This window comes from Lissotriton vulgaris, chromosome 10, assembly GCF_964263255.1.
Source record: "Lissotriton vulgaris chromosome 10, aLisVul1.2, whole genome shotgun sequence".
Taxonomy (NCBI): Eukaryota; Metazoa; Chordata; class Amphibia; order Caudata; family Salamandridae; genus Lissotriton; species Lissotriton vulgaris.
The window spans coordinates 254,484,960-254,508,497 of NC_141698.1; the positions used below are offsets into that span (position 1 = coordinate 254,484,960).

The following is a 23,538-nucleotide window of genomic DNA, read 5'->3' on the forward strand; positions in this document are numbered from 1 at the left end:
AATCATTTGGGTGCTCTGAACTAGTTGCTGATCTAAGGCATCTTTTACCAAATTAGAGTCCTCCATAAGTCAGCCGCAATCATTTAGATTGGATAAGACTCCAAACCTATTTCCTGTTCCAAATCCCCAGTCAAAAGGGGTGGCCACCTGACCCCATCCACTTGCTGTCATGTTCCACATGGGTCGTGGGGTATTTGGGCGCATCAAAAGCTGTTCATTTCCCATCTGAGCTGTAAACCCATTTCCCTGACCTCTGTAATCATATCCAGGGGTACTTGGTCCCCACCTGTTTATAATAGGCCAATTGGGCCTAGGTGTTCTGGCAGTTATCCCAGTTGGGTAGTTACATTGCCCTGTCCCGCAACTAAACATAGAATGGAAACGGTCGTTGTTATATCTGGGTCGAGTATCCCCTCCCCAGTTGGTGACTCTTGTATTCCTACTAGGTCTAGGGATCTTAGAGGAGGTCGCGAACTGATTCTCGCTACAAAAAAAAGCACAGCTGTTTGGCGTGATTTACAAACAGTTTGACCAGGGACAGCAATGTCCACAGAACAGAGGCACATTGTGATTACTGGCCTGGTAATTAGTGTGTCAGATAGCTGATTTCCTTTAGTACGATTTTGACAGTAATAAACAAGAAGTCGTGTTTATTTGTATCATGAATTTATTTGAATTGTTTGTGTGCTACACACACTTAGTGAGGCTACATTATGTTATTTTGCATCTACGATGCGCCTGTACCGGATCACTTCAAAAACCTGCCCACTGTCACTCAAGAATAAAGATTTTTTTACCTAAAACAGAACAATTTTTACTTGCTTATAAAATAATCACTTGTGAAACCATTTTCGTACTTTTGAATGAAGAGTTGACAACGCTGTCTTAACTTTTGGCGCTGCATCATCGCCTGCTTTTTTTCTGGCATCCTTGAATTCTTTCACCTTTAAATCGACTTTTCTTGTAGTATCTTTCAGTTTCACACGCAATTGCTGTAGCTCTTCCAGCGTCGCCCCATAATCATCCCCCTCCTTGTTGCCGAAAGTTTCTTGAGACTTCAATGTCAGCTGCTGCATCATATTCCCTTCTCTAGCCTCGTCTTTTAACCGAATTTTCTTCAGCTCTTCCTTATATTGATGCCTGAGTTTTTCCATCTCTTTTTCCAATTCCTCTTCGTACTGTATTTTCAACTCGGCCTCCCTCTCTTTCACTATCGCCTCTGCTTGGATGTACATCTCATTGGTGTAACATCTTCCGTCATTTTGATCCACCATTTTGTCAATCTTCGCAATCAGCTCAGACACTTGCTCCTGCCTTCCTGCTCCTAGTTTATTGTTGAATGCACAATATCGATCCCCACACATCTTGATAAACTTCCTGAGGTCTTTGTTGGAATTCTTCAGATGCTTTTCCAGTGTTGATTTTTCAAACTCTAACTCATCTTTTCTGGTGAACACAACAATCATGTATTTCATGGCCTCCTTTCCAAATATGTCTTGGATCTTCTCTACAGCGTCCCTTTCTTCCGCTGTATAGCGGCCGATTGGTAGCACCATCACTAGAGCATGAGGCCCGGGGCAGGACATTGTGATACAGCGGGAAATCTTATTTACTGTCTCTTCTTGTGACATACTTGTATCAAACAAACCTGGGGTGTCCACAATGACAAGCTTTCTCCCATTAAAGTCAGTCTCTTTTCTAGTGCAATCCCGGGTTACTGAATCTGATGAGCTGTAGGATTCAAACTCCTTTCTACCCATTATTGTATTCCCAGTAGCACTTTTTCCAGCTCCTGTTTTACCAAGAAGGACTATCCTGAGCTCGGATTTACAGCTGTAAAGGTCTTCATCCATTTCATCTGTTGAAAAAAATATGACATCATTAACATTTGAAAGTATGTAGTGGAAAATTAGTTTACATTTGTATTCACTGAAATACAACGATTTTAAAAACTTTGGGCCACATGCATCAAAGTCCGTTATTGCGATTCCTAATTTGCGATTTTTACCGAATCGCAAAGAAGGAATCGCAAAACAGGATGCATGATTGAAAGTGCATAATATTTGCGATTCGGTAAAAATCGCATTTTTTACTGAATCGCAAATATTATGCGAATTCCAATTTGCGATTTCGCAATTCCCATTGATTCCTATGGGCCAAAAGGCCCATAGGAATCAATGGGAATTGCGAATTCGCAAATTGGGATTCACAAAATGTTAATGCATTCCATGGGTACAGGAGGGTCCAAAGGACCCTCCCTGCACCCCTGAAATGCATTTTTAAATGGATATTTCACACACACACATGTCCTAAGGACATGTGTGTCTGTAACATGACAATGTTTAAAATGTCAATTTGAGCATTTTAAACCTTTTTTGCAAATTACCACAAGGTTCACCCTCGTGGTAATTTGCCCCCCCTAATTGCGAATTCGCAATTTTAAAATTAATCATGCATTGCTTTTAAGGAATCGCAAATTTGCGATTCCTTAAGAGCAATCGCATTTTTGGAATTCGCTAAAAATAGCGATTTTTCCTCAAATGCATGATGCATACTAAAAAGGTATTTAGGAATCGCAAACGGCCGATTTTACCGAATCGCACCGTTTGCGATTCCTAAATACCTGGATGCATGTGGCCCTTTGTCATGGCACAGAAATTCACGAGTTATGCTTACAGATATAAATAATACAAGCCATAACTTGAGCCGCCAGCCAAGTTGTTCTCTTTATTTCATGGCCTTCCTGTCTGGACTGTTCACAAATTGGTGTTTCAAGCATAGGTATGAATTGGATTTTCTTTGATCAAATACTTAGGGGCAGATTCACAAGAAACGGACGCATCTGTATAGATGCCTCAGTTTCCCTGGGCCTGCGTGAAAAACCCTTGCACCACCATAGATGCACCGTATTTCCAATATGGCGCACTATGGCGCAAGGACTGACAGGTGAGTCAGAAATTCTGACGCATCTGTTGGTGGAAAAGTCATGCATAGCTGGAGTCGTATCGCAAGCACGACGCAACTCCAGCAATGAGTGTTGCGGCCTATTCGCAATACACAGCTTCACTCCTTACTCCTGCTTCAAACAGGAGTAAGGTTTTGACGCATTGGCCTCCTAAAATTCATGCAGTGAAATCTTGTAGATTTCACTGCATCACTTTTAGGAGGATTTCCTGCATTGGAACGCCTACCCTGCATACATTATACCTGACGCAGGCTTACTGTCATGCAGGGCTTTACAACGTGACGCATCTCCCTAGATGCGTCACGTTGTGAATTTGCTGCACTTTTTACACCATTGTTGCATCACAAAAGTGACAGAACATAAAAGTGACGCAAGGGGCATGTTAATCTGCCCCTTAATTTTCACGCAGCGTCCAGGCCCATTTCCCAACCACCACCATCTGCCAGCTTTCATGGAGCACGTGCTTAAACTGAACACAGCAGTTTTTGGAGCAGAAGGTCCACTCCACAACTCTGCCAGCAGCCAACCCAGGCTGGGCAGAACCTCTGGCTGCAGGCAGTGGAGTTTTGCTCAGGCTCTGACCTGGGGCCAAGCCGTCTTACATCAGCCACATGCCACAGAGCCTGGGGGAAGGACCACCCTCTTTGCCTGATCCTTTAGGGAGAGTCAACTCCTTCTGTACATGACATTTGGCCTTTCAAAATAGGGTTTTGGCATAGGGGATGGCCATTGTTGAAGCCCTGTGCCACATCTCCACGTTCAGTTAAGCCTTGCTGTAGACAATCTTCAGCCATGTATTTCTGGGTGTTGGATGCTCGGCCTAGCCCATGGCCAGGCTCTGTGCCCACAACCCTGCCTGTAGCTTGGGTGCACAGCTGGTGGGCCTTGTTTAATCCCGGCACCTATAACTAGTGCGAACCCTACAGTGTCCCCCCGATGATCGGGGACCTCTATAGCACGAGGGAGCTGCCAGAGCTGATGAGGAAAGCGTGTCTCAGTTGAACCGGAGCTGCGGCCACAGCGCCTCATCAGCAGTAAGATGGTGGCGGCTGCACTCCAGCTGAGAAGACTTCAGCTGCAATAAAATACATCACCTCTCACAAGTAGGCAACGGCCCCTCCAGTGTTCACATAGCTGACTCTGTAGAGTATATGCTCCCAAGAGCAAACTACGGGTGGAGAGGCCATGGGGCAAGGCCATTAACTGTAGGCCCGTTGTGCCTAATGCTCTGCACAGATCCAACCTCTTCCTCGGCTCACAGCCCTAAGCCCCCAAGTTTGATACGCTGATTAACTGAGGAACCGAGAATAATCGTGCTGGGACATCCTGTCAGCTACAGCCGCTCTATACCACAGAGACTCGTGGCCGGGGCCTGGGGGGCTGCTCTAGACCAAGAAGGGCCTGTGACGGGAGCTCTCATGCTAGATAACCTTACTGGAACCTAGCCTCTTTCTGTTACGGGGGGATCTGCATACCTAGAATTTTGCAATTGCCCCCACCCCAAAGTGTGCACTCACTTTATGCTGTGGCTCCATGTTCCACACTATCTGGGCCCTACACCTGCTGGCCTGGCTGGCTGAAATGTGTTCCCACTGAGGCAGGAGTCTGCATGGATTGACATGCTCTGCTTATACATGTGTACTTCCAGGGCTAAGGCTATTCTGGTGGAGGTCCACCGGCTGGATGGTAAGAGTTGTCCGGTACTCAGCAGAGGAGGGAGTTTTTGGACAGCCCCAAGGGGAACAGTGCATTGGTGGGTGTTGCATGGCTTGTGAGTGCCACCCGGCATACTGATAAGAAGGGGATAGCAATGTGATCTGCAGCAATGGGGTGGGAACCCAGAGAGAACACAAACGTCTGTGCCAAAGTTGCTGGGGGCCCTAATCACCTGGACATACCTTTGCCATCACAGCTGTTGCCCAAATACACCCTCACACTACTAAGAGGCCAGCGCATCCCAAGGAGCCCCCTGCTGACCTTGAGCTGTGTTTGGGACTTCCACTGCAGTGACTGACTATGGCAACGGCACATATCAAAGCAGGCCTGATCCCCCAAGGACTTCCTCTCGAGGCCCATGTGGAGCTCGCTAGGGGTATATTGAAACAACTAGAGAGTAAGGAAACAGTTAACTTGTCCTCTTCCCTAAGTAGTATATGAACAAACAAAATGGACAAGTCTTTCTTGAGGTTTTCAGGTCCACGGTCCTGACCAAAACCTTCAAAGAGGTACCTCTGTTCTAGGGCCCTTTCATTAAAAGGGTTATTCCTAGAGGCATTTTTAACCCATAACTGCACTTCACATAGCACCTCAGTTTCCTCACACAAACAACCTGCTCTGCTGTAACTCAGGCATTGAAGCACAGCTGGATTGCGCTAGGAGATCCAGCTGGGCCCCGATGATGAAGCATGCCATCTACTAGGTAGGTGGGTGAGGGGTTTCCTAAAACTACTTGCAGTTGTTTTCGCTCCTCTCTTTGAAGGCTTTTCTCAGGACGGTGGACCTGAAAACCTCAAGAAAGAGCTTGCTAGGGGACCAGGCCTTTCCTGCTAGCCAGGAAAAGCCAGGAAAAGCCACGGGGTCCGAGACCAATGGTCCGGTGACTCGCTCTTTCTTGGATTGCCTGTTTACATCCCCAAGAGACGTTCTTCAGACAGTTAAAAGAAATGTTTTGCAATTCCTAAAACTAATTTGCAAGGATCAGGCTGAGATTGGGGACAGTGTCTCCACATTGGAGGATCACGAAACCAGCCAGGATGAAGAGATTGCGCTACTCCAGCAGATAGTCATTCACCTAAGGTACCAGCAGATTGACTTTCAGGCACACATGGAAGATTGAGAAAATAGTAGGCCTGGATGGCAAACTCTGTTCTATTCTTGGAGTTTGCAGAACTTTCTGTGCTCCACGCTCTGCGTCAGCGCCAAGTTGGCAATTGCGAGCAAGGTAAATTAACCTCCTCTCATGCCGCTCATTTTCACTTTCCTAAACACCGTTCGTTTGTAAAGGAGGTTTCCAGCTCCCCAGGAGGGGTAAAATTGCACTAGCCAGATCTGAGAGGTCGCACTGCTGGTGGGAGCTTATCCGCAATCGGCGGATTACCTGCACGCTCCCAGCGAGTGCTTGGACCCAGAACTACTAGGCGTTTTACCGGGGGACTGCGAGGCCCAGCATCCAACTCTGCTCACAGCTGGTGCCTCTTCCCCTGGCGGACACGCCCCCACGCCTGTTCCACCTATTTACCTTTCGCGACACCCGCTCCGCGGGTGCCGCTCATTTTCACTTTCCTAAACAGCGTTCGTTTGCAAAGGAGGTTTCCAGCTCCCCAGGAGGGGTAAAATTGCACTATCCAGATATGAGAGGTCGCACTGCTGGTGGGAGCTTATCCGCAATCGGCGGATTACCTGCACGCTCCCAGCGAGTGCTTGGACCCAGAACTACTAGGCGTTTTACCGGGGGACTGCGAGGCCCAGCATCCAACTCTGCTCACAGCTGGTGCCTCTTCCCCCGGCGGACACGCCCCCACGCCTGTTCCACCTATTTACCTTTCGCGACACCCGCTCCGCGGGTGCCGCTCATTTTCACTTTCCTAAACAGCGTTCGTTTGCAAAGGAGGTTTACAGCTCCCCAGGAGGGGTAAAATTGCACTAGCCATATCTGAGAGGTCGCACTGCTGGTGGGAGCTTATCCGCAATCGGCGGATTACCTGCACGCTCCCAGCGAGTGCTTGGACCCAGAACTACTAGGCGTTTTACCGGGGGACTGCGAGGCCCAGCATCCAACTCTGCTCACAGCTGGTGCCTCTTCCCCCGGCAGACACGCCCCCATGCCTGTGAGTACTTAATCTACTTGGCTAACCCGCGACGCGGGACAAAGCACGGGGCGAAGCCTGGGCCAAGGGCGGGCCCGTTTAAGCCCGCTCAAGACCGGGCAAGACTGGACTGGGCCACCCCATTTGTAATTGCTTTTTCTTATGAATTTCCATCTGTAACTGTTTAGTGCGCTTACAAGTTTCTTTTTCCCTGCATAATTTGTATCTAAGCTGTCACTTCGTTTTCTTACACATCATACCATGTCTCCTAGAGGCACTAGAAGTACAGTCAAGAAACAGGCTCAAGCTGCCGCGCAAATCATTGGCCCCATTGACCAATTTATAACTAAAGCCAAAGAGGCTATCGAGCAGGGCATTACCCTGTTGGAACGCAGAGTATCACAGGATCTGGCCGTCGCCAGACGCTCCTCTATGGGCTTGTTAGCTGCAGCAAAAACTCCACTGCGTTCCTCAGAACCAGCCCCACCACTGATTGAGCACGCGGACATCCACACTGTTCCTTGCACCGTGGATCTGTCCGCGTCTCTAAATCTTTCCGAATCCCAACTACTACAGTCACTGGAGAAATCACCGGCAATCTTCGCTAGTCTTATCAGCGCGGCTCCCACCCCACCTGTAGATAGGGGCTTACGAGAGGGAGCAATCCCTAAGAAAAAGAGAAAAGTAATTAAATCCCGCAACCCCGCTGGCTCTCCTTCCCACCCTAATCCCTTAATCCTGCCCACCTCTTCCCTCCCTACAGACCCCACAGATTCAGCCTTATTGCTACACCAGGGAGCTATCTGCTCTCCCGCACAAGCAATTAATCCCCCTACCGATAACATAAATTTGAGCATCAGCAGTTGCAAAAGCGAAAGTAGTGTGGATAGTGATGGCGATTCATGTAGCATTAATAACCTACTTCTGAGAAAAATTGGGGACATAATTAGAACCTACTTAAAACCAATAGAGCAGTCTCTCCACCAGGTTGAAAACCAGTTAACACAACTGACATTAGCTTTGAAAACAAATGAAGATACTAATGCAGGCCAAGTAAGGACCCCCAAACTTAATCCCAAAACATCTAAGACAGGCCCGGCTGCACTAAATCCTCCCACCGTGACCCTAAAGGTGCTGCAAAAACAACAAAAACAGCCACCATCAACAGTGACCAAGGTTCCAGTACCACCTAAAGCACCCACGTCCCTACCCACCCGCTCCCTACCCAAACAAAGCCCCAGGATTCAGTACCATCTAAAGTACCCACTTCCCTACCTACCCCGGTCCCCACTCAAGCAAAACCATCTGATGGTTTTAATTTCATCCCGAGAAATAGAAAAAGGAGGGGTCATCCGATCCATCTTTCCTCTGAAGCTACCCCATATGTGGTGATCATGACCGGCGTTCCCGAACTTTCTGCTAACTCGGATGAACCGGTCTGGTCACTGAAAAACAAAGTGATCCACTGGCTATCCACTAATAGACCTTTACCACCCTTTCTGGACAATAGAGTCACCACAGTTCGCAAGGTCCCCTGGTTGGGCACTGAACCCAAAAACATTCAAGGTGACTGTGTAATCGTGAATCTTGTAGATCCAAACACAGTTGAGCACATTTGCTCCTGGGGTGACCACTCATCTATTGAAGGGATAGCCACCCACAGATTGTCATACTTCTATCCTCCAGCCCCCCGGTACAATGCCGGCCCTCCTTGGAGCTGGACTAGAGTGGGGAACTGGGACGGAAATAGAGACCGGGGTCATTGGTCAGGTTACGGTACCAGAAATTTAGCTCCCGCTCCACCTCTAAGCTGGAGAGGTCCACCCCTAACAAACAGGTACGAATGTTTTGATATGGTTGACTGACCACCAACTTCCAGTACCACCATTAAAGGAGGAACCTCTACTCAAACCCCATCTACTCAAACCCTATTTACACCTCACTTATCTCACCTCTCCATAGGATTATCGCCGGCGGATACAGTATCCCCACATACCCCTGGCCTCATTGTAGCGTCATCAATTCCTTCGGCGGAACCACTCCCTAATACGATAGTTCCTCCGGTCCAAGAACATACAATTGAACACCCAATCATCACTGGAGTACTATCCAAGAGACAATCATCAACTATGAACTTATCTCAACATTCGTCCTCCAGGCCAGATACCCAACCAATGCACCTTCCCTCTCTTCCTCCCCAGCCAATCACCCTGTCTCAAGGTTTTCTACCCCTCGAAGTCCCCCCAATATCAACCACAACACTGTCTCCAAGTTGGGAGCTTCCAGTTGTCTACTGGAATGTAGCGGGTCATCGATCTAAGGTAGACCTTCAGCCGTGGATTGATGTGATTAATGTGCACCATATAGTTTGTCTACAGGAAACCTGGGCTATTGACCCTATTCACATCCAGGGCTATAAAACATTCCGCGTCCCTGCCAGTGCGACAACGCATGGGAGGTCAAAAGGAGGCTTAGCTGTTTATCTCTCAACCAAAATATCGCCATTGACTGTAAATGTATCTCTTATGTCTCCTAGCTTCCAAATTCTAAAGATAGTCTTCGAAAAAAGTTCTATCTACTATGTCATTAATATGTACAACAACCTTTCACCTGCTGATTGTGTAACGACACTGACTGAAATCTCTCTATTTATACATGACCAGCGGGCAAAGTATTCCCAGTCGCTATGTTATGTTGTGTGGGGGGGTGATTTTAATGTTCCTTTGTGTAATAAGTATAAGAAAGGTATTTGCGGGCTCCAATAAGAATGTGACTCACTCTCCCATGACGCATTTTACCCACACTAGTACCGGTAATACTCTGAATGAATGTCTTTTCTCATTAGAACTCGAGTATGCCAATGAAATAGTGAATCCTCCCGTTGAGTTTAAGCCGACCTTTCACGGCAGAGGCCTCTCTAGCACCATTGATTATATTTTGTGCTCACAAATTTTGAAAGGTCACTTGAAGCACTTCATAACAGGCTCAGACATTTCCAGCGATCACTACCCGAATAGTATTAGCCTTATACTTAATTCAGCACCACAAACTCACAACAGGACTAGCTTGCTAAATCAGCAATCTCTGGCCCTAGACAAACAAAATGGCTTTACAGTAAAATGGTCCAAGATAAACCCCGCTGACGTTACTAGGAAGGTCATACAAAAAACTCTCCCTTCTATAAACATCTGTTTAGCGGAGACCTCGTCACCCCAGCTGATCCTTTCCAGTTTTTCGGAAATACTAAAAGCTATCCGGCATGAGTTAACCCGTAAACATAAGTCCCACGACAAGGATTCACGGGGTGGTTTGACGCCCATTGACGGAAAGCCCTTTCTGCGCTAAAAAGAGCATTGCATAATCAAGTCAGAGACGTAGCAGTAATAGCCATGCTTAGAAGGAAGTATAAATCGGCCCAACAAAGCCGGAAACGGGAAGTAAAGAAAAACCTATGGGCCCAATTACACGAGAGCACAAGGAGTAAAGACTGCTCGCTATTTTGGCGGACAGTCAAGTCACCCTTCCTAGCAGATCCTTCAGCTGTCCGTCAGCTAGACGTGGCGGTCCCAGCCGAAAAATGGGTGGCACATTACTCGCAAATTTTCGGTGATTCCTCCGCTGAAGCCTTAAACGCACAGTCCGCTGAAGAAGCCCCCATCATGGATAACTTATATCCAATTGACCTCCTCTTTGACCTCAAGGAGGTCACAGCTGCACTAACTTCTTCGAAGACTGGTAAAGTGCCTGGCCCCGACGGAGTACCACTCGATATCTTTGTGAGTAATCTTGATCTCTGGTCCCCAATAGTCACACAAGTCATGTTTGCAGTCTCACAGGCCGGCTTAATAGAATCCTGGTCCTCGTCAGTACTGCTACTAATTTTTAAAAAGGGTGAACGAGATAACCCAGCCTGCTACAGGCCCATTTCCCTCTTGGACTCACTGCGGAAGGTTGCTGGGCGATTAATCCTGGAGCGCCTCCAGAACTGGGCTTCGGAGAAGAACATCCTAACCGATCTCCAGTATGGGTTCCAGGAGGGATTGGGCACTGTAGAACAGGCCCTTAATCTGACACTCCTAATGGGCAAATACGCAGGGGTAAAAGGAGGCAATTTATATTTAGTTTACGTTGACCTCAGTGCCGCATTTGATTGCTTGATTCACTCCAAATTGTGGGCAATCCTGAGGGACTTGGGGGTAGATCCTCCCCTTCTAAAATTCCTTCGAGAGCTTTATACCGACGCCAATGCGTGCGTGAGGTTCGGTATAAACGGAGAACTATCTGAGTCATTTAGCTTAGCAAAAGGCGTCACAGGGGTGCGTCCTCGCCCCGTTTTTATTTAATATCTATACTAACGGGTTAGAACAGGCGATGCTGGTAGGTAGCCAGGACCTTCCATGCATAAACACCCGGCCTATCCCAGCCCTATTGTACGCCGATGACTCTGTCATCCTGGCGAGAACATTAAAACAGCTCCAATTACAACTGGACAAGTATTGCCAGTTTATGCTCTCCTTGGGTTTAAAAGTTAATAAGAGCAAGACTTTCGTGATGCATATCAGCCTGAAAGTGAAGAAACCGAAACCTCTTTTTATAGAAAAGGTCAGATTGGATTACGCTAGGGAATATCCTTACCTGGGCATTCTCATAGACGACCAAATAACCTGGAAACCCGCCACCGCGAGTAAAAAACTGTTATTCCAGCGTACAACTGCGGCGCTGATGTCTTTCTCCAGGAAATTGGGCAAAACCGCTCCCGCTGAGTTGCTCAAAATCTACCACGCTAAATGCCACAGCGTAGGTACTTACGGTGCGGGTGTATGGGGTTATGCTCCTTCCGGTGAGCTCCAAAAAATTCAAAATGGGTTTTTGAAATACGTTCTTGCGCTCCCTCAAAGCGCCCCAACCTACGGTTGCCATATTGAGCTCGGCCTGGATTATCTATCAGATACCATCAGATACCAGCCGATCCTCCTATGGCACCGTATTTGGACTAAAGAGCAATGCCACCTTACTCGGTCTTTAATAACCGACTGCTTATCCCTGGCTCACTGGAAAAAGATTCCATGGTTACTGTATGTTTTTAATTTCCTGAAAGATTTAAATTGCTTACTGTTTTTTACTGACCCCTCCTCACTTTTTGATATATCCAGGAAGGCTTTGAAGAGTCTGTGTGTTAATCACCTTAGAGATCTGCGTTTATGCTCAGAGATTGGCAAACGTACAAACACTCATCTACTGATGATACAAACCTCACCTGGCATTCAGTTGTATTTGTCCTTCTTTCTGTCAAACCATGAAAAGTATGCCTTAACCAGGTTCCGTTTTGACTCCTTTTACCGTCTTGTTTCTTTTCCTGGGGTTTCAAACCGAATTGATTAGATGTCCCTGCGTTGGAATTGCACATCAGTGTACCCTACATGTAACATTGTTTTGTAGCTACTATGAGACCCCACGTAAACGTTGGATTATCCCTCTCCTCCGACAAATGGGCCTGAGAAGATGCAGGCCTGCTCTCGATGCTTTACAGTTTTTAGAAACTCAATTTGCTGCTAAATGTATAGCTTGTTTTTTAAAAGCATGTTTGAAAATCCGCTTACAACCACCTGAGTTATCCCTGTAATCCCTATTTAATTGATATCAACTGTCTTTTTTAATTCGTAATGTTTCTTACTTTTCTGTTAGTAATGTGTATGTGACAATCTTTTTAAAAGAAAAAAAATATATAGTCTTGTTGTAACCTTTTTTACTATGCACTTTTTATGATTGTAAAACTCAATCAAAATAAAGACTTTTGAATCACCTCCTGGGGAGATTTCTCAACGAGGATGGTTGGATTTCTCAATGCGTGTCATTGCGTATGCTTGCAATCGCTCGCATTGAGAAACTGTCCAATTGTATTGAGAAAGCTGCTGCTCGGGTAGAAAATCAACCCACGCGGCAGAAAGGAAGCAGCGTCCTCTTTTGCTCCGCATGTTACCAGTTACAATGAGTTTGCAGTGCAGTACAAACACCCAGAGCTGCAAATATTCACACACAGCATGATCCTAATGTGCTCCACCGCATGCAGAACTCCGCGAAGTGCAGCAGAGTTTTTTGTCACTTCACGGAGCTGCACATAGTGGAACTCCACGAACTCCGGCAAGGCCTGGATAATAGGTCAAGAAGCAATAAGAACCAAATAAGAAGGGCCCACATCTTCTTTGACGATGGGCACTATGTGAAAGCCCTCTTCCCCCAGAGCCAGGAAACCACACAAGAACTGTACATACAGCTGGATCGAGTGTACAGAGCAGGTCGTTCATGCACAGGGAATTTTGATATACTGGTGTCTGTCCAGGATCTTCCACTCAAAGAGAGGATTCTCTGCAAAGCAAGATAAATATATCCCCTGCAGTTCAAAGGCCACACATTGATGCTCTACCAATATCTATCCGCAGTAATGCTACTAAAGAGGCAAGAGTTTTGTTCAGTGGCTACCCAACTTTGGGAGAGGGGCATCCTCTACTCCTGTGGGCATCGTTCTCTATCATCTTCCGCTGGGACAGGAAACTTCACCAGCATCGATCCTTGACAGCCGCCTGTGAGGTACTGAAAATTGAGGATAGCACTGATGACAACTTCAAGACTAGCCCAAAGGGACTGAAAGCCATAAAGCACTCCAGATGGTAGAAAGGCCAGACTCTATCCATGGGCCTGCACCCAGCCCTGAAACCATGGCGCAGGAGATGCCACCATTACTGGGGAAGCTAACTAGGGACTCAGATGAACAGGGAACTTTATGTCTGATGGGGGCTCACTGATTGCTTCTGATAAATCCTGGGGGGGGGGGGGTGACATGTCAGAAGATCGGACCTTACTATGTACCCCAATACCAGAAATGCCACTGGGACATCGCTGACCAAGGTCAGTAGTTTTGATTTACCAGGAACATTCGTTCTATTGTTCATTTTGGGTGTTTCGAGGGAGGGGTTATCACATTGAATATGTGTTCATCTTGTCAATGAGCCTCACAAAAGAGAAGCTATTCAGCGGGTTGGTAACCCCCGTAGAACAGAGGAGTGGCCTATGGATGGGGGGACTAGAGCAGCTGCTACTCACTCCCGTACCAAGCAATAACTTGAGGGTGCTCACACTTAATTGGAAAAGGCATCACAACCTTACCCAAAAAAGTGACATATTATTGTATCTAGAACAGATTGGAGCCAACATACTCCTCCTCCAGTAGAATCATTTGGTTTCAGGTGCTCGGTATTGACTATCTCCCATTCTTTCCGAAAGAAAGTGGGAGCTAAACTCATCAAAAACTAGGGGGTGGTTACTGGTGTATAAGGTATGACTTGGAGATCACACCTTCGTTTTTGGCTCTTTGTATGCTCCAACAATGGCCAAAAATGATTTCTCCCTAGAGCGGTGGCAGAGATTATTACCTCACAGGATAGGCTGGTGCTGATTGGGGGAACCTTAATCTTGTATTCCATAATGAAATAGACCATTCAGTCTGCACACAAGGAGGGTGTAGGGAGGTATCCCTAGAGGGCACTCAATGGCTTTGTAAGATGAGACTATGGGACTTGTGGAGAAAAAGCCATACCCAGACCCAAGATTACATGTACTACTGCCATGCACACAAGACGTACACCCGACTTGATCCCTTTTTAAATTTTGTTTATTTTAGGAGTATTGTATGGTGCTAGCTGGACCCAGGGGTATCAGAGTGCCTCACAACATATACAATAATGAACAGACAAATGATACAGGATAATGGGGGAACATGGGGGTTAGGGCATGAGGGGAACAAGCAAAAGGCCGCAGGGGAGACGAGTAGAGGGTGCAAGTCGAATCTGATGAACAACAATACAAACTGTTTATACACAAAAGGATTTCTTGATCTTTGTCTGTGTTGTCAATCTCGAATTTTTGGAAAGTTGGAGTGTCGGTTGGGGAACTGTCCAGGGTCTTTCAGTTCGCTCGAGAGCGGTCGAGGAAGAGGGCTTTGAGTAGGCTCTTGAATTTTGGAAACAAGGGGATTGTTCTGATGGGGGTGGGATGGAGTTACAGATTTTAGGCGCGTTTCGAGCAAAAGATTTGGCTGTGGTTCTGTGCTTGAGAGTTTTTGGCGGGATAAGCAGTAATGAGCTGGAGCTCCTGAGGTTTCTGGATTGGCCTCCCCTTTTGAGTTTGGCGGCCAGGTGCTCTGGTTTACATGTATGCAGGGCTTTATGTGTGAGGCAGGCGGTTCTAAAGCTGGCTCGCAACTCAACTGGGAGACATCTGAGTTCTTTGATAGCTGGAGAGATGTGCTCGAATTTCTTATTTCCGGTGACCATTTTTGCTGCTGCGTTGAGTGTTGTCTTCAAGGGGGCAAGGTGGGTTTTTGCTGTTCCCGTCAAGGTAGCGATCCCGTAGACTATACTGGAGAGGACCAGTGCTTGGGTTGCTTGTTGAATGTCCTTGGTGGGAGGAAGGGTTTTATTTTGTATAGTAATTTTTGGTTGAGAAAGGCACTTTTAGCGGATCTTGTGATGTGTTTCTTCATGTCAAGTTTTGGGTCTAGGGTGATCCCTAGAGATTTTACCGAGTCGGCCAAGGAAAGGTTACCATTGAGGGCATCAATGGCTTTGAGCCATTCTTTGATTTGTGGCTTATCATCTTTGTTGGAAATTAGTAGAATTTCCGTTTTTTCTTGGTTAAGTTTCAAGTGATTGGTTGTGAGCCAGTGTTGGACCTCCTTGAGCGTGTTGTTTAGTCTCTGGATATCATCAACTGAGGTGGTTTCCAGATAGAGCTGCGTGTCATCTGCAAATAGATGAAAGGGGATATTGGTTTTTCTGAGTAGAGAAGTGAGGGGTTCAATGTAGATGTTAAAGAGCTAGGGGGAGAGTATAGACCCTAGTGGAACACCTCTGATGACAGGGTGGAAGTCTGATTCGAAGTTTTTTGATTTTTATTCTTTGTGATCCGTTGTGAAGAAAGGAAGAGAACCAGTGAAGGACCGTCTCTTGTAGACTGGCCCTTTCTTGAAGAACCCTTGTGAGAAGTTGGCCTGATATATGATGTTTCCAATTCTGGAACCACCTTGTATCAGTCCAAACAATCCCTTATGGTGTCTGGTTATAAGTCAACCTTATAGACAAGCTATCTTAATGGTGGCATAGACTAAGCAGCCTTAAAGGCTAAACTCAAGAGGTCGTGTTAAGCGAGCTGTTCTACCAATCACAATCCTGTAATATCAAATGAAAGGACACCACACAAGTATATATTATAAAAATATATGTGTTTATTACTAAAAATAATCCCCAGCACAAGCGTTAAATCAAAAGCACAGTATAACATACAAAGTTGCACAATTATGGATGAGGGCGGGTGGCCATTCAAACCATATATTAAGAAAGTGGTATAAGAGATACCAATCGAACAGTGGTTAGGCCAAGGGCCTAGGGAATCGCTGGGAGCAGTCGGGACAAGCAATGCTGAAGTCGGGAAAAGCCCACGGGATTCGGGTGCAGCGCTTAAAGCACACGAATGCACCAATGTTAAGTCAATGGTGCGTAAAAGTTACACAAATAGAGTTTTAGGATACTTCCGCTGAACCTAGATGGACAAAACTTTAGACACAGACCCTAGATGTGTGTACCCATGTGGGAACACCGGCGTTGCAATGTTACCTCACCCACAGGAAGCGGGTGCATAGGGTCGAAGTGGCGTCGGGTTTCGTCATGCAGGTTCCTGGTGCTTGAAGCTGAGGATGCTGCAGGCGATGTGAAGGAGAAGTGTCCGGTGTGATCCAAGGGTGGATCAGAGTAGAAAAGTACCTGAAAGCAGAGGGGACAGAGTCTGGGCTGAGTGACCAGGGTGGAACCAGGATAGAACCAGGCAATGTCGGGCGCAATCAGGTGGTTGTCGAGGAGCTACTCTCTGCTGCCACGTGGGCTCTGGGGCATCTGCGATGTCCAGGAGCGGGTCATGAGCTGTCCAACGCAGGCTCTCACCGTTAGCGCTGTTGGCTTCAAGATCGGAGCAAACAACACTTGGCAAGAGCAATCCACGCAGGACTGGAAGATTGCTTCTCACTCGGACCAGGAGGGTCAGATCGCGTACTCCTTTTAAGAGGAGCTGGTGCAAGTCTAGAGCAACCAGAATCGCAAGTCGGTTTTAGGTTTTCGTCGGCACAGGAGCCACAAGCCAGCTGGCAAGTGACTGGGCCAACGCATCGAGCCAAAACAAGCAGAAGGGCCCCACGCAGCACTTGTCAAGTGTAGAGGGGTGAGCTTTGGTACAAGAGTGGCTCAGGGTTAGGGCTTCTCAAACCCCGGTGTACAGCTTCGAGGGTCACTCGTGGGCTGCACGGTCAGCGTCTCGTGGTCTTTTCGTGCGCCATGCTTCCGGTCGCCTCCACGGGTCTCAGCTCTGCAGGGACTGTGGATCGGGCTGTAAGAAGGCAGGCAAGCTTGATCTCGTCGATCTCTGTTGATCGAATTCCGGCGGGAAATGCAACAAACCAGACGTCGAGGTGCTGGATGGTGCCTGTTTGCACAGGGTGGTCACTCCTTGACCACAAGGGAGATTCTTCAGTCTTCTACGTCGAGTAGGATGTCGAAGGGTCCAGAGATTCATTTCTTATGTTTCATCAGGATAATCTGAGTGCGTTGGCACTGCTCCCATTCTTATACCAATCCAGGGGGCTGGATTACCTGCTAGGTCCCCTCCTATGGGTGGGACCCAGGAAGGGGGTGGATACACCCCTTTCCTTTGATCCAGGCCGTGCTGGGACAGGGGCTGGTGTGCCCCAGAACCGGTTTGGCCGGATTATGCAAGGGGTAGCCTTGTGCGCCCCAGGCAGTGTCTGGTTTCTTTCAAACCTCCCTGCTACAATCCACTATCTCCTGTCTGGGGTGGTGTATCACCTCCCTGTGACAGAAAAGCCTTTGTCCAGGCCTCCTCTGCGGAGTTTCGGTCAGCTGCAGGAGGTCAGACTCGTGTCTGTGGCAGAAGCATCCATTTTGTGGATCTGAGGCTCTTTTAAAATCAACCGCGTTTTAGCAAAGTAACATGTTGTCTCCCTCTAGAGGGGTGGAATGCTACCCCCGTCGCCAGGACTGGCGAGGGGGTAGTATTCCAAATCGTATGACACCTTACACGACATGTTTTGATAAAGCCAAACCAAAGTTAACATATAACCGCAAGGATTATAATGCACTTAATAGTATATGGTATGGCATTATCCTGGAACAGCTTAGGGCATTGGTCCCGACAGCTGCAGACAGGCTCAGCTCATGCTAGAGCACCATCTCACATAAAGCCAAGCACTCTGCCTCCAGGATTGTTAAGGCCTGCCATAGGAGTGACTGATAGGTATATATGTGTCCAGTTAGGTTTAGATATAGGCATACTATATCTAAGTAAGGGGTGATTACACCACCTTGCCCCAGCTGAGTGATCAGCCAGTTATGTCAATTTTAGATAGCCAGCCAGGGGTGGCAAAAGATATGCTGCAGCCCCTGGTAGGCCTTGGATGCACCTATGCCCTGGGCACCTATAGTGCTCTGTACAGGGGCTGATAAGGTGACCCAAGCCAATCTAGTTATGCACCTAGGGTACATGAAATCCATTTTACAGAGAGAGCAGATAGCCTGGGGCCCTGATTAGCAGGGAACCAGGCCAACTAAGTCAAAAACCAGCTAAACACAAGGCAAAAAATCTGGGGTAAACATAGTCAGGTAGCCACCTTCCTACAACCCTTAAGAGCAGTTTGTGGTCGACTGTATCGAATGTGGCCGATAAGTCTAGGATGATGAGAAGGCAGCATTGATCCGAGTCGAGTCACTTGAGTAGGACGTCAATGACATTGAGGATTGCTGATTCAGTGCTGCATCCCTTTCTGAAGCCCGATTGGTGGGGATCTAGTATTTAATGTTTTCTAGGTGTTGGGTTAGCTGTGGGACTACACATCTTTCCATAATTTGGACAAAAAAGGAAGGTTCGAGACAGGTCTGAAATTATTCAGATCTTCAGTGTCTAGTCCTGGTTTCTTTAATAGTGGTGTGACTTGCCCAACCTTGAGGCAGTCTGGTACGATTCCAGAGCTCAATGAGCTTTTGATGATCTTGCACCATATTGGTGCTAGGACTAGCTTCAGGTCTTTGGCCAGGTGAGGAGGTAGCTGATCCAGGGCGTGAGCTGAGAGCTTGGTGTTGGAGATTTCACGGAAGCGCTAACAAGAGTCACATCGAACTTTGGATGCCTAAGTTGAGGACGGTATGGGTTTGGAGGTTTGATTCCTTATGATATTAAAAAGGTCTTTGGGTCGTTTTTTTGCGTTATCTAATGCCGAGCAGAAGAAAGCTGACTTTTTGTTCTTAATGTGATTTTTGCGGGCTGCTTGGAGTTGATCGGGGTGGAGGGTTGAGGGAATATTCCTCCAGGTTCTTTCTGCGGCTCTTAATTGTCTTCTTTCTTCGTTGATGTCAGTGGTAAACCATGTTCTAGAGGGGTTCTTCCTAGATTTTTTTAGCCTCAAGGGAGCAGTTTGATCCAGGGTAAGCGTCATATTGGAGTTGTAAAGAGAAGTGAGTTTGTTGGTTGAGAGGTGATCAGTGGAGTATGAGAGCAGCAAGCTGATTCTTTCTTCTAGGTCCGCTCGTGGGATTTGGGCTGTGCTCCTGACCCATTTGGGGGGTCTAGCTTGGGAATTAGCTTGGTCAAGATCGAATGGTTGATGGGAAAGAGAACTATGTGATGGTCGGACCAGTCAACAGGGAGGATGTGGTCGATGGAGATAGCCTTGCTTTCGGCTATAATAGCGTCAAGGATAGCTCCTCTGTGATGAGTTTCTTCTGAGCAGTGTTGGGTCAGATTATTAGCTAGAATTAGGTTATTTAGGGTTTGAATGAGCGGGATCTTTCTTTCATTCCACCTTAGATTGAGGTTGCCCAGAATTATGTTGTTAGAGTTGCCTAGTGCGCAAAGGGCAATCAAGTCGGAAAGGTGAACCCTGAATTCTGAAGAGTTGCCTGGGGGGTGGTATAGAAGATGGTGGGAGCTGAGGAGGTACAGGCCCTGTCACCTCCATAGAAATTGAACTGCGGTTGCTTTCAGACCATACTGCGGTGTCTGTAGATCTCGCATCACCCCTAACGAGACATACTCCTCAGCCATGAGGATTATGGAAAATCCTTCTATACAGGCCAGCAATCATCAAGCAGGCTACATTGGTATTTACTAACTACATGGCAGTGAACGACACAGCTAACACTGGTGTTTCACTCTTGTGGTAGAATCTCAAAGCAGTGATTTGGTGAGAGCAGATTGCCATTTCTGCAGCAGTTGATAAATTGTGCCGGGACACATGGGAACAATTACAACACCAGGTGCGGGAACTAGAAGGCATACATCACTGTAGGGGCACCCCTCAAGTTTGGCGGCAGCTGTAGTTCACCAGAAAACAACTTGCGTGGCTAGATCTCAACAAGACCGCTTATTCTCTACTCCACCTCAAACACTCCTTTTAAGTGGGGGGACAGTTGTGGGTGGTTACTAGCCAATAAACTGCAAGCACAACAGCAGGTTGCAGGAGTTGAGTTCTTACTATCATAAGATGGTACTTAGATCGAGGGAGATGATCCTATTATTTCCCAGTTCCATGACTTTCATAATACTTAGAGCAACCTCTATCCCCAAATGGCTTGGGTCAAGGTGCCTGCAGGCCATGCGTCACAGAAGATCAGGCAACTGGTTGGATCACCTGATCTGAATAGAGGAAGTTACTTCTGACATTGCTCATCAAAAACTCCTTAAATCACTGGGACCAAACACTTTCCCAGCGCTGTTCTATAGGACCAATTCTGACACACCTCATCAACTAAATTACTGAGTCTTCCACAATACAACCCTCAATGATGGAAGCAATCATAGCTGTATCACCATGTCGGGCAAGGACAAAAAACAATGTGGGTCCTATTGACCCATTTCCCTCCTAACCATGGATGCTAAGTTATTTACTAGCATCTTGGCAGGCTGATTGAAACCACTAATGCTGGGCCTGATAGCCCCTGACCAGGCAGAAACTGCCCCACACCAAGAGGATACTTGAGCTGATCGACAAAGCCAAAAGCTCCAATCCAAAAGGGACACAATGCTACTGTCCATAGATGCAGAGAAGCCATTTGCTCACTTTGGTTTGGGGGAATGGTTTCACACTTGGGTATTGAGCAATTATGGCCAGTCACAAGCGACTGTTAGAGTCAACGGCCTGACCTCTGCACCTTTTTATGTATGATTGTGAACTAGACAGGGGTTTCCATTGTCGCTCATTCTTTTAGCCCTTTGCCCAAAGAGTGTAGGACAACCGAGAATTACCAGGGATCATTTTGACGGGGAGGAACACATGATCAGCCTCTACACAGATGATGTTATTGGGGCACTGGAGAGTCCTCTTGGTGCCCTTCCAGCTTTCTAGGATAAGGTGGGGGTGTTACGTCTAGTTATGGAAAAATATCAATGAATTGCAAGCCCATAACCTTTTAGTACCTCCGGAGGTCCAGCTATCCCATCGATATCTGATACAGTTGACATCAACATCTATTCCCTATTTGGTTATACACCGGATGCTTCGTCAATGGCAGAAACGGTGGCGCTAAACTGCCGGACTCTTCTTAGGCAAGGACTGTTTTAATGATTTAAGACCACCCCCACAACCAGGACTGAAGACGCTGTCTTTGCCTTGCCTCGCACTCAAGGGTCAAGGGACAGGCTCCTGGGAAACCGCAGCCCGTGACTGTGCTTGTGCGGCATCCGTTAGTCAGTTGCTGCAGAGTGTGAGCCCCAGGTGTTCCATGGAGGTGACCCTGTCAGAAACCCACTCGCCAGTGATGCTGCATTGGACCCAATCCCTCATTCCCCCTCTTTTCCTCATATCAGCTCCCCAAAGTCTCCAGGATCTTTGATGCCTGCAGTGCCCACTGTTGACTTCACTTCCACCACCACCTCCCATTGCCTTCCTTGTTGCCTTCCTCTCTGTGCATCTCTTCATGGAAGCCACTGACCGGAGAGCGAGGCAGCTTGGATGCCGATCCAGGGTGAGGAGCGAAAAAAAGTGTGCCTAACATCGAAGGTGTGGAGAGTGGGGACCTAGGAAGCAGTGGGGGCTGCCAGGGGCACTGTCAAGGGACAAGCATGGGCCTCAGGATGAGGCCCACTTATTTCACCCCTCCACTTACTCCCTGAGGTTACTGAAGACACCTCACCTCCCCAGCCAACTTCAGCAAAGTGTGGTAGGCTCTAATGCTGGATCTGGGGATTGGGCTGCATCAGGTTCTGCAAAAAGCTTAGTAACCTTGAAGACATAGGTGGCAGCATGCCCTTGGTCATCTTCTGTCTTTGGTCAACTGGTTAACTGACCCCAGCTACAGCTGCCCTCATGCACTAACAACTGACTAAGGCAGCCGAGGACAGCCAAGGAGTAGGAAACAGCGGACACAGTGGAAGACCCTGCGCAAGACACACCTGAGGTGAGCTGGGGATGAGAGGGCTGCGGACTGCTGGGCGAGGGGGCGGGGGAGAAGAGAGGCAGGATTAAGGGAAAGGCAAAGGATAGGATGAACAAATCCTTCCTCTGCTGGTAATGGGCTCTCGGGTCTTCTGCTCTGCCTGGGCCATCCACTTTGCCCACCCAGAGCCCCCTCCAGTATCCTCCATTTCTCCTCCCTCACTTCTTCACGTTCAAGAAAAACCAATTGCTCCTCTGATTCACCATTGTGACACCTACTATCAGGAACTGGCAACCACCAACTCCAACTGGACTTTGCACCAGCAGATAAAACTCCATCACCGGCCAAATTACATGCAAGGTTTGACCAGCTTACCAGTTGCCACTAAGTGTATATCTGGTAGAGGCGGCCCGCCAGCCACATCAGCAGTTCCTTTTCCAATGCCTGGGACTCCTAGGCTTGATCCTGGGAGTCCACAACAAAAACCACAAGTCAAGGTGATTATGTAGCCAAGAAAGCACAATGCTCAGCCAGGGTCTGCCAGGAACAATGAGGTCAGGGAAGACAAGGGGGTCGCCTCACACACATCCTGGTGGGGCCAAAGGCAAGAAGAAGGCACCAAAAATCGAAGGCGAGGGAACACAGTTGCAAACAGCATTAATCTCCTTTGACCCAGTGATACTGGGAACACCAGCAGGAAGCCATGAGGACCAAGAAGGAAGACAGCAGACCCTTTGCCAACCCAAAGTTTTATCTAAATTCTTCCTAAAATATGAAGGCTCCACCATATCCTCATCCAGTGCGGGATACATGGCCTTCAGGACCCCATCAATCCGATGTCTATCACCTCCAGCCAGGCCAATGGTGCAAGAAAAGAACTCACCACAAATCCAAACAACAAAGGAGCAGGCGGAGCAGGGCAATGTGATAAATAGGAACCCCACAATTCATACCACATGGGAAAACACCGCAGACAGAAGAGGCACATCAGCCTTAAGCATCACTTCAACACTACAGCACCGTCTTGACCACGGCCTGCCACCCTCCAGATTTATAGCAGCAAATCAAGAGTAACCCATGGCGTAGTTTGCGTAGTAGGGCTACGCGAAGTGCACTTCGCACTACGCAAGCTAAGCGTAGCTACACAAACTGCGTACGGCACTGTGCAAAATGCTGTTTGCACTGATTGCACAGTGCCAGATGCTTGTCAGCACTGTGCAATCATTGCAAACCGCATCTTGCACAGTGCAAGCAGTCGTTTTGTGCCGCTCCAGTAGAT

General features: G+C 47.6%; 1 protein-coding gene across 1 annotated transcript in view; it reads right to left on the minus strand.

Moving 5' to 3' along the window:
* Window positions 1–711: 711 nt before the first annotated feature.
* The window catches only part of LOC147685059 (GTPase IMAP family member 7-like), a 311,998-nt gene continuing 289,171 nt past the window's right edge, over window positions 712–23,538 (minus strand). Inside the window, exon 4 of the mRNA XM_086940945.1 lies at window positions 712–1,858. Within this exon, the coding sequence (XP_086797071.1) occupies window positions 834–1,858 (1,025 nt within the window). The 3' untranslated portion in view covers window positions 712–833. The remainder of the gene's footprint in view (window positions 1,859–23,538) is intronic.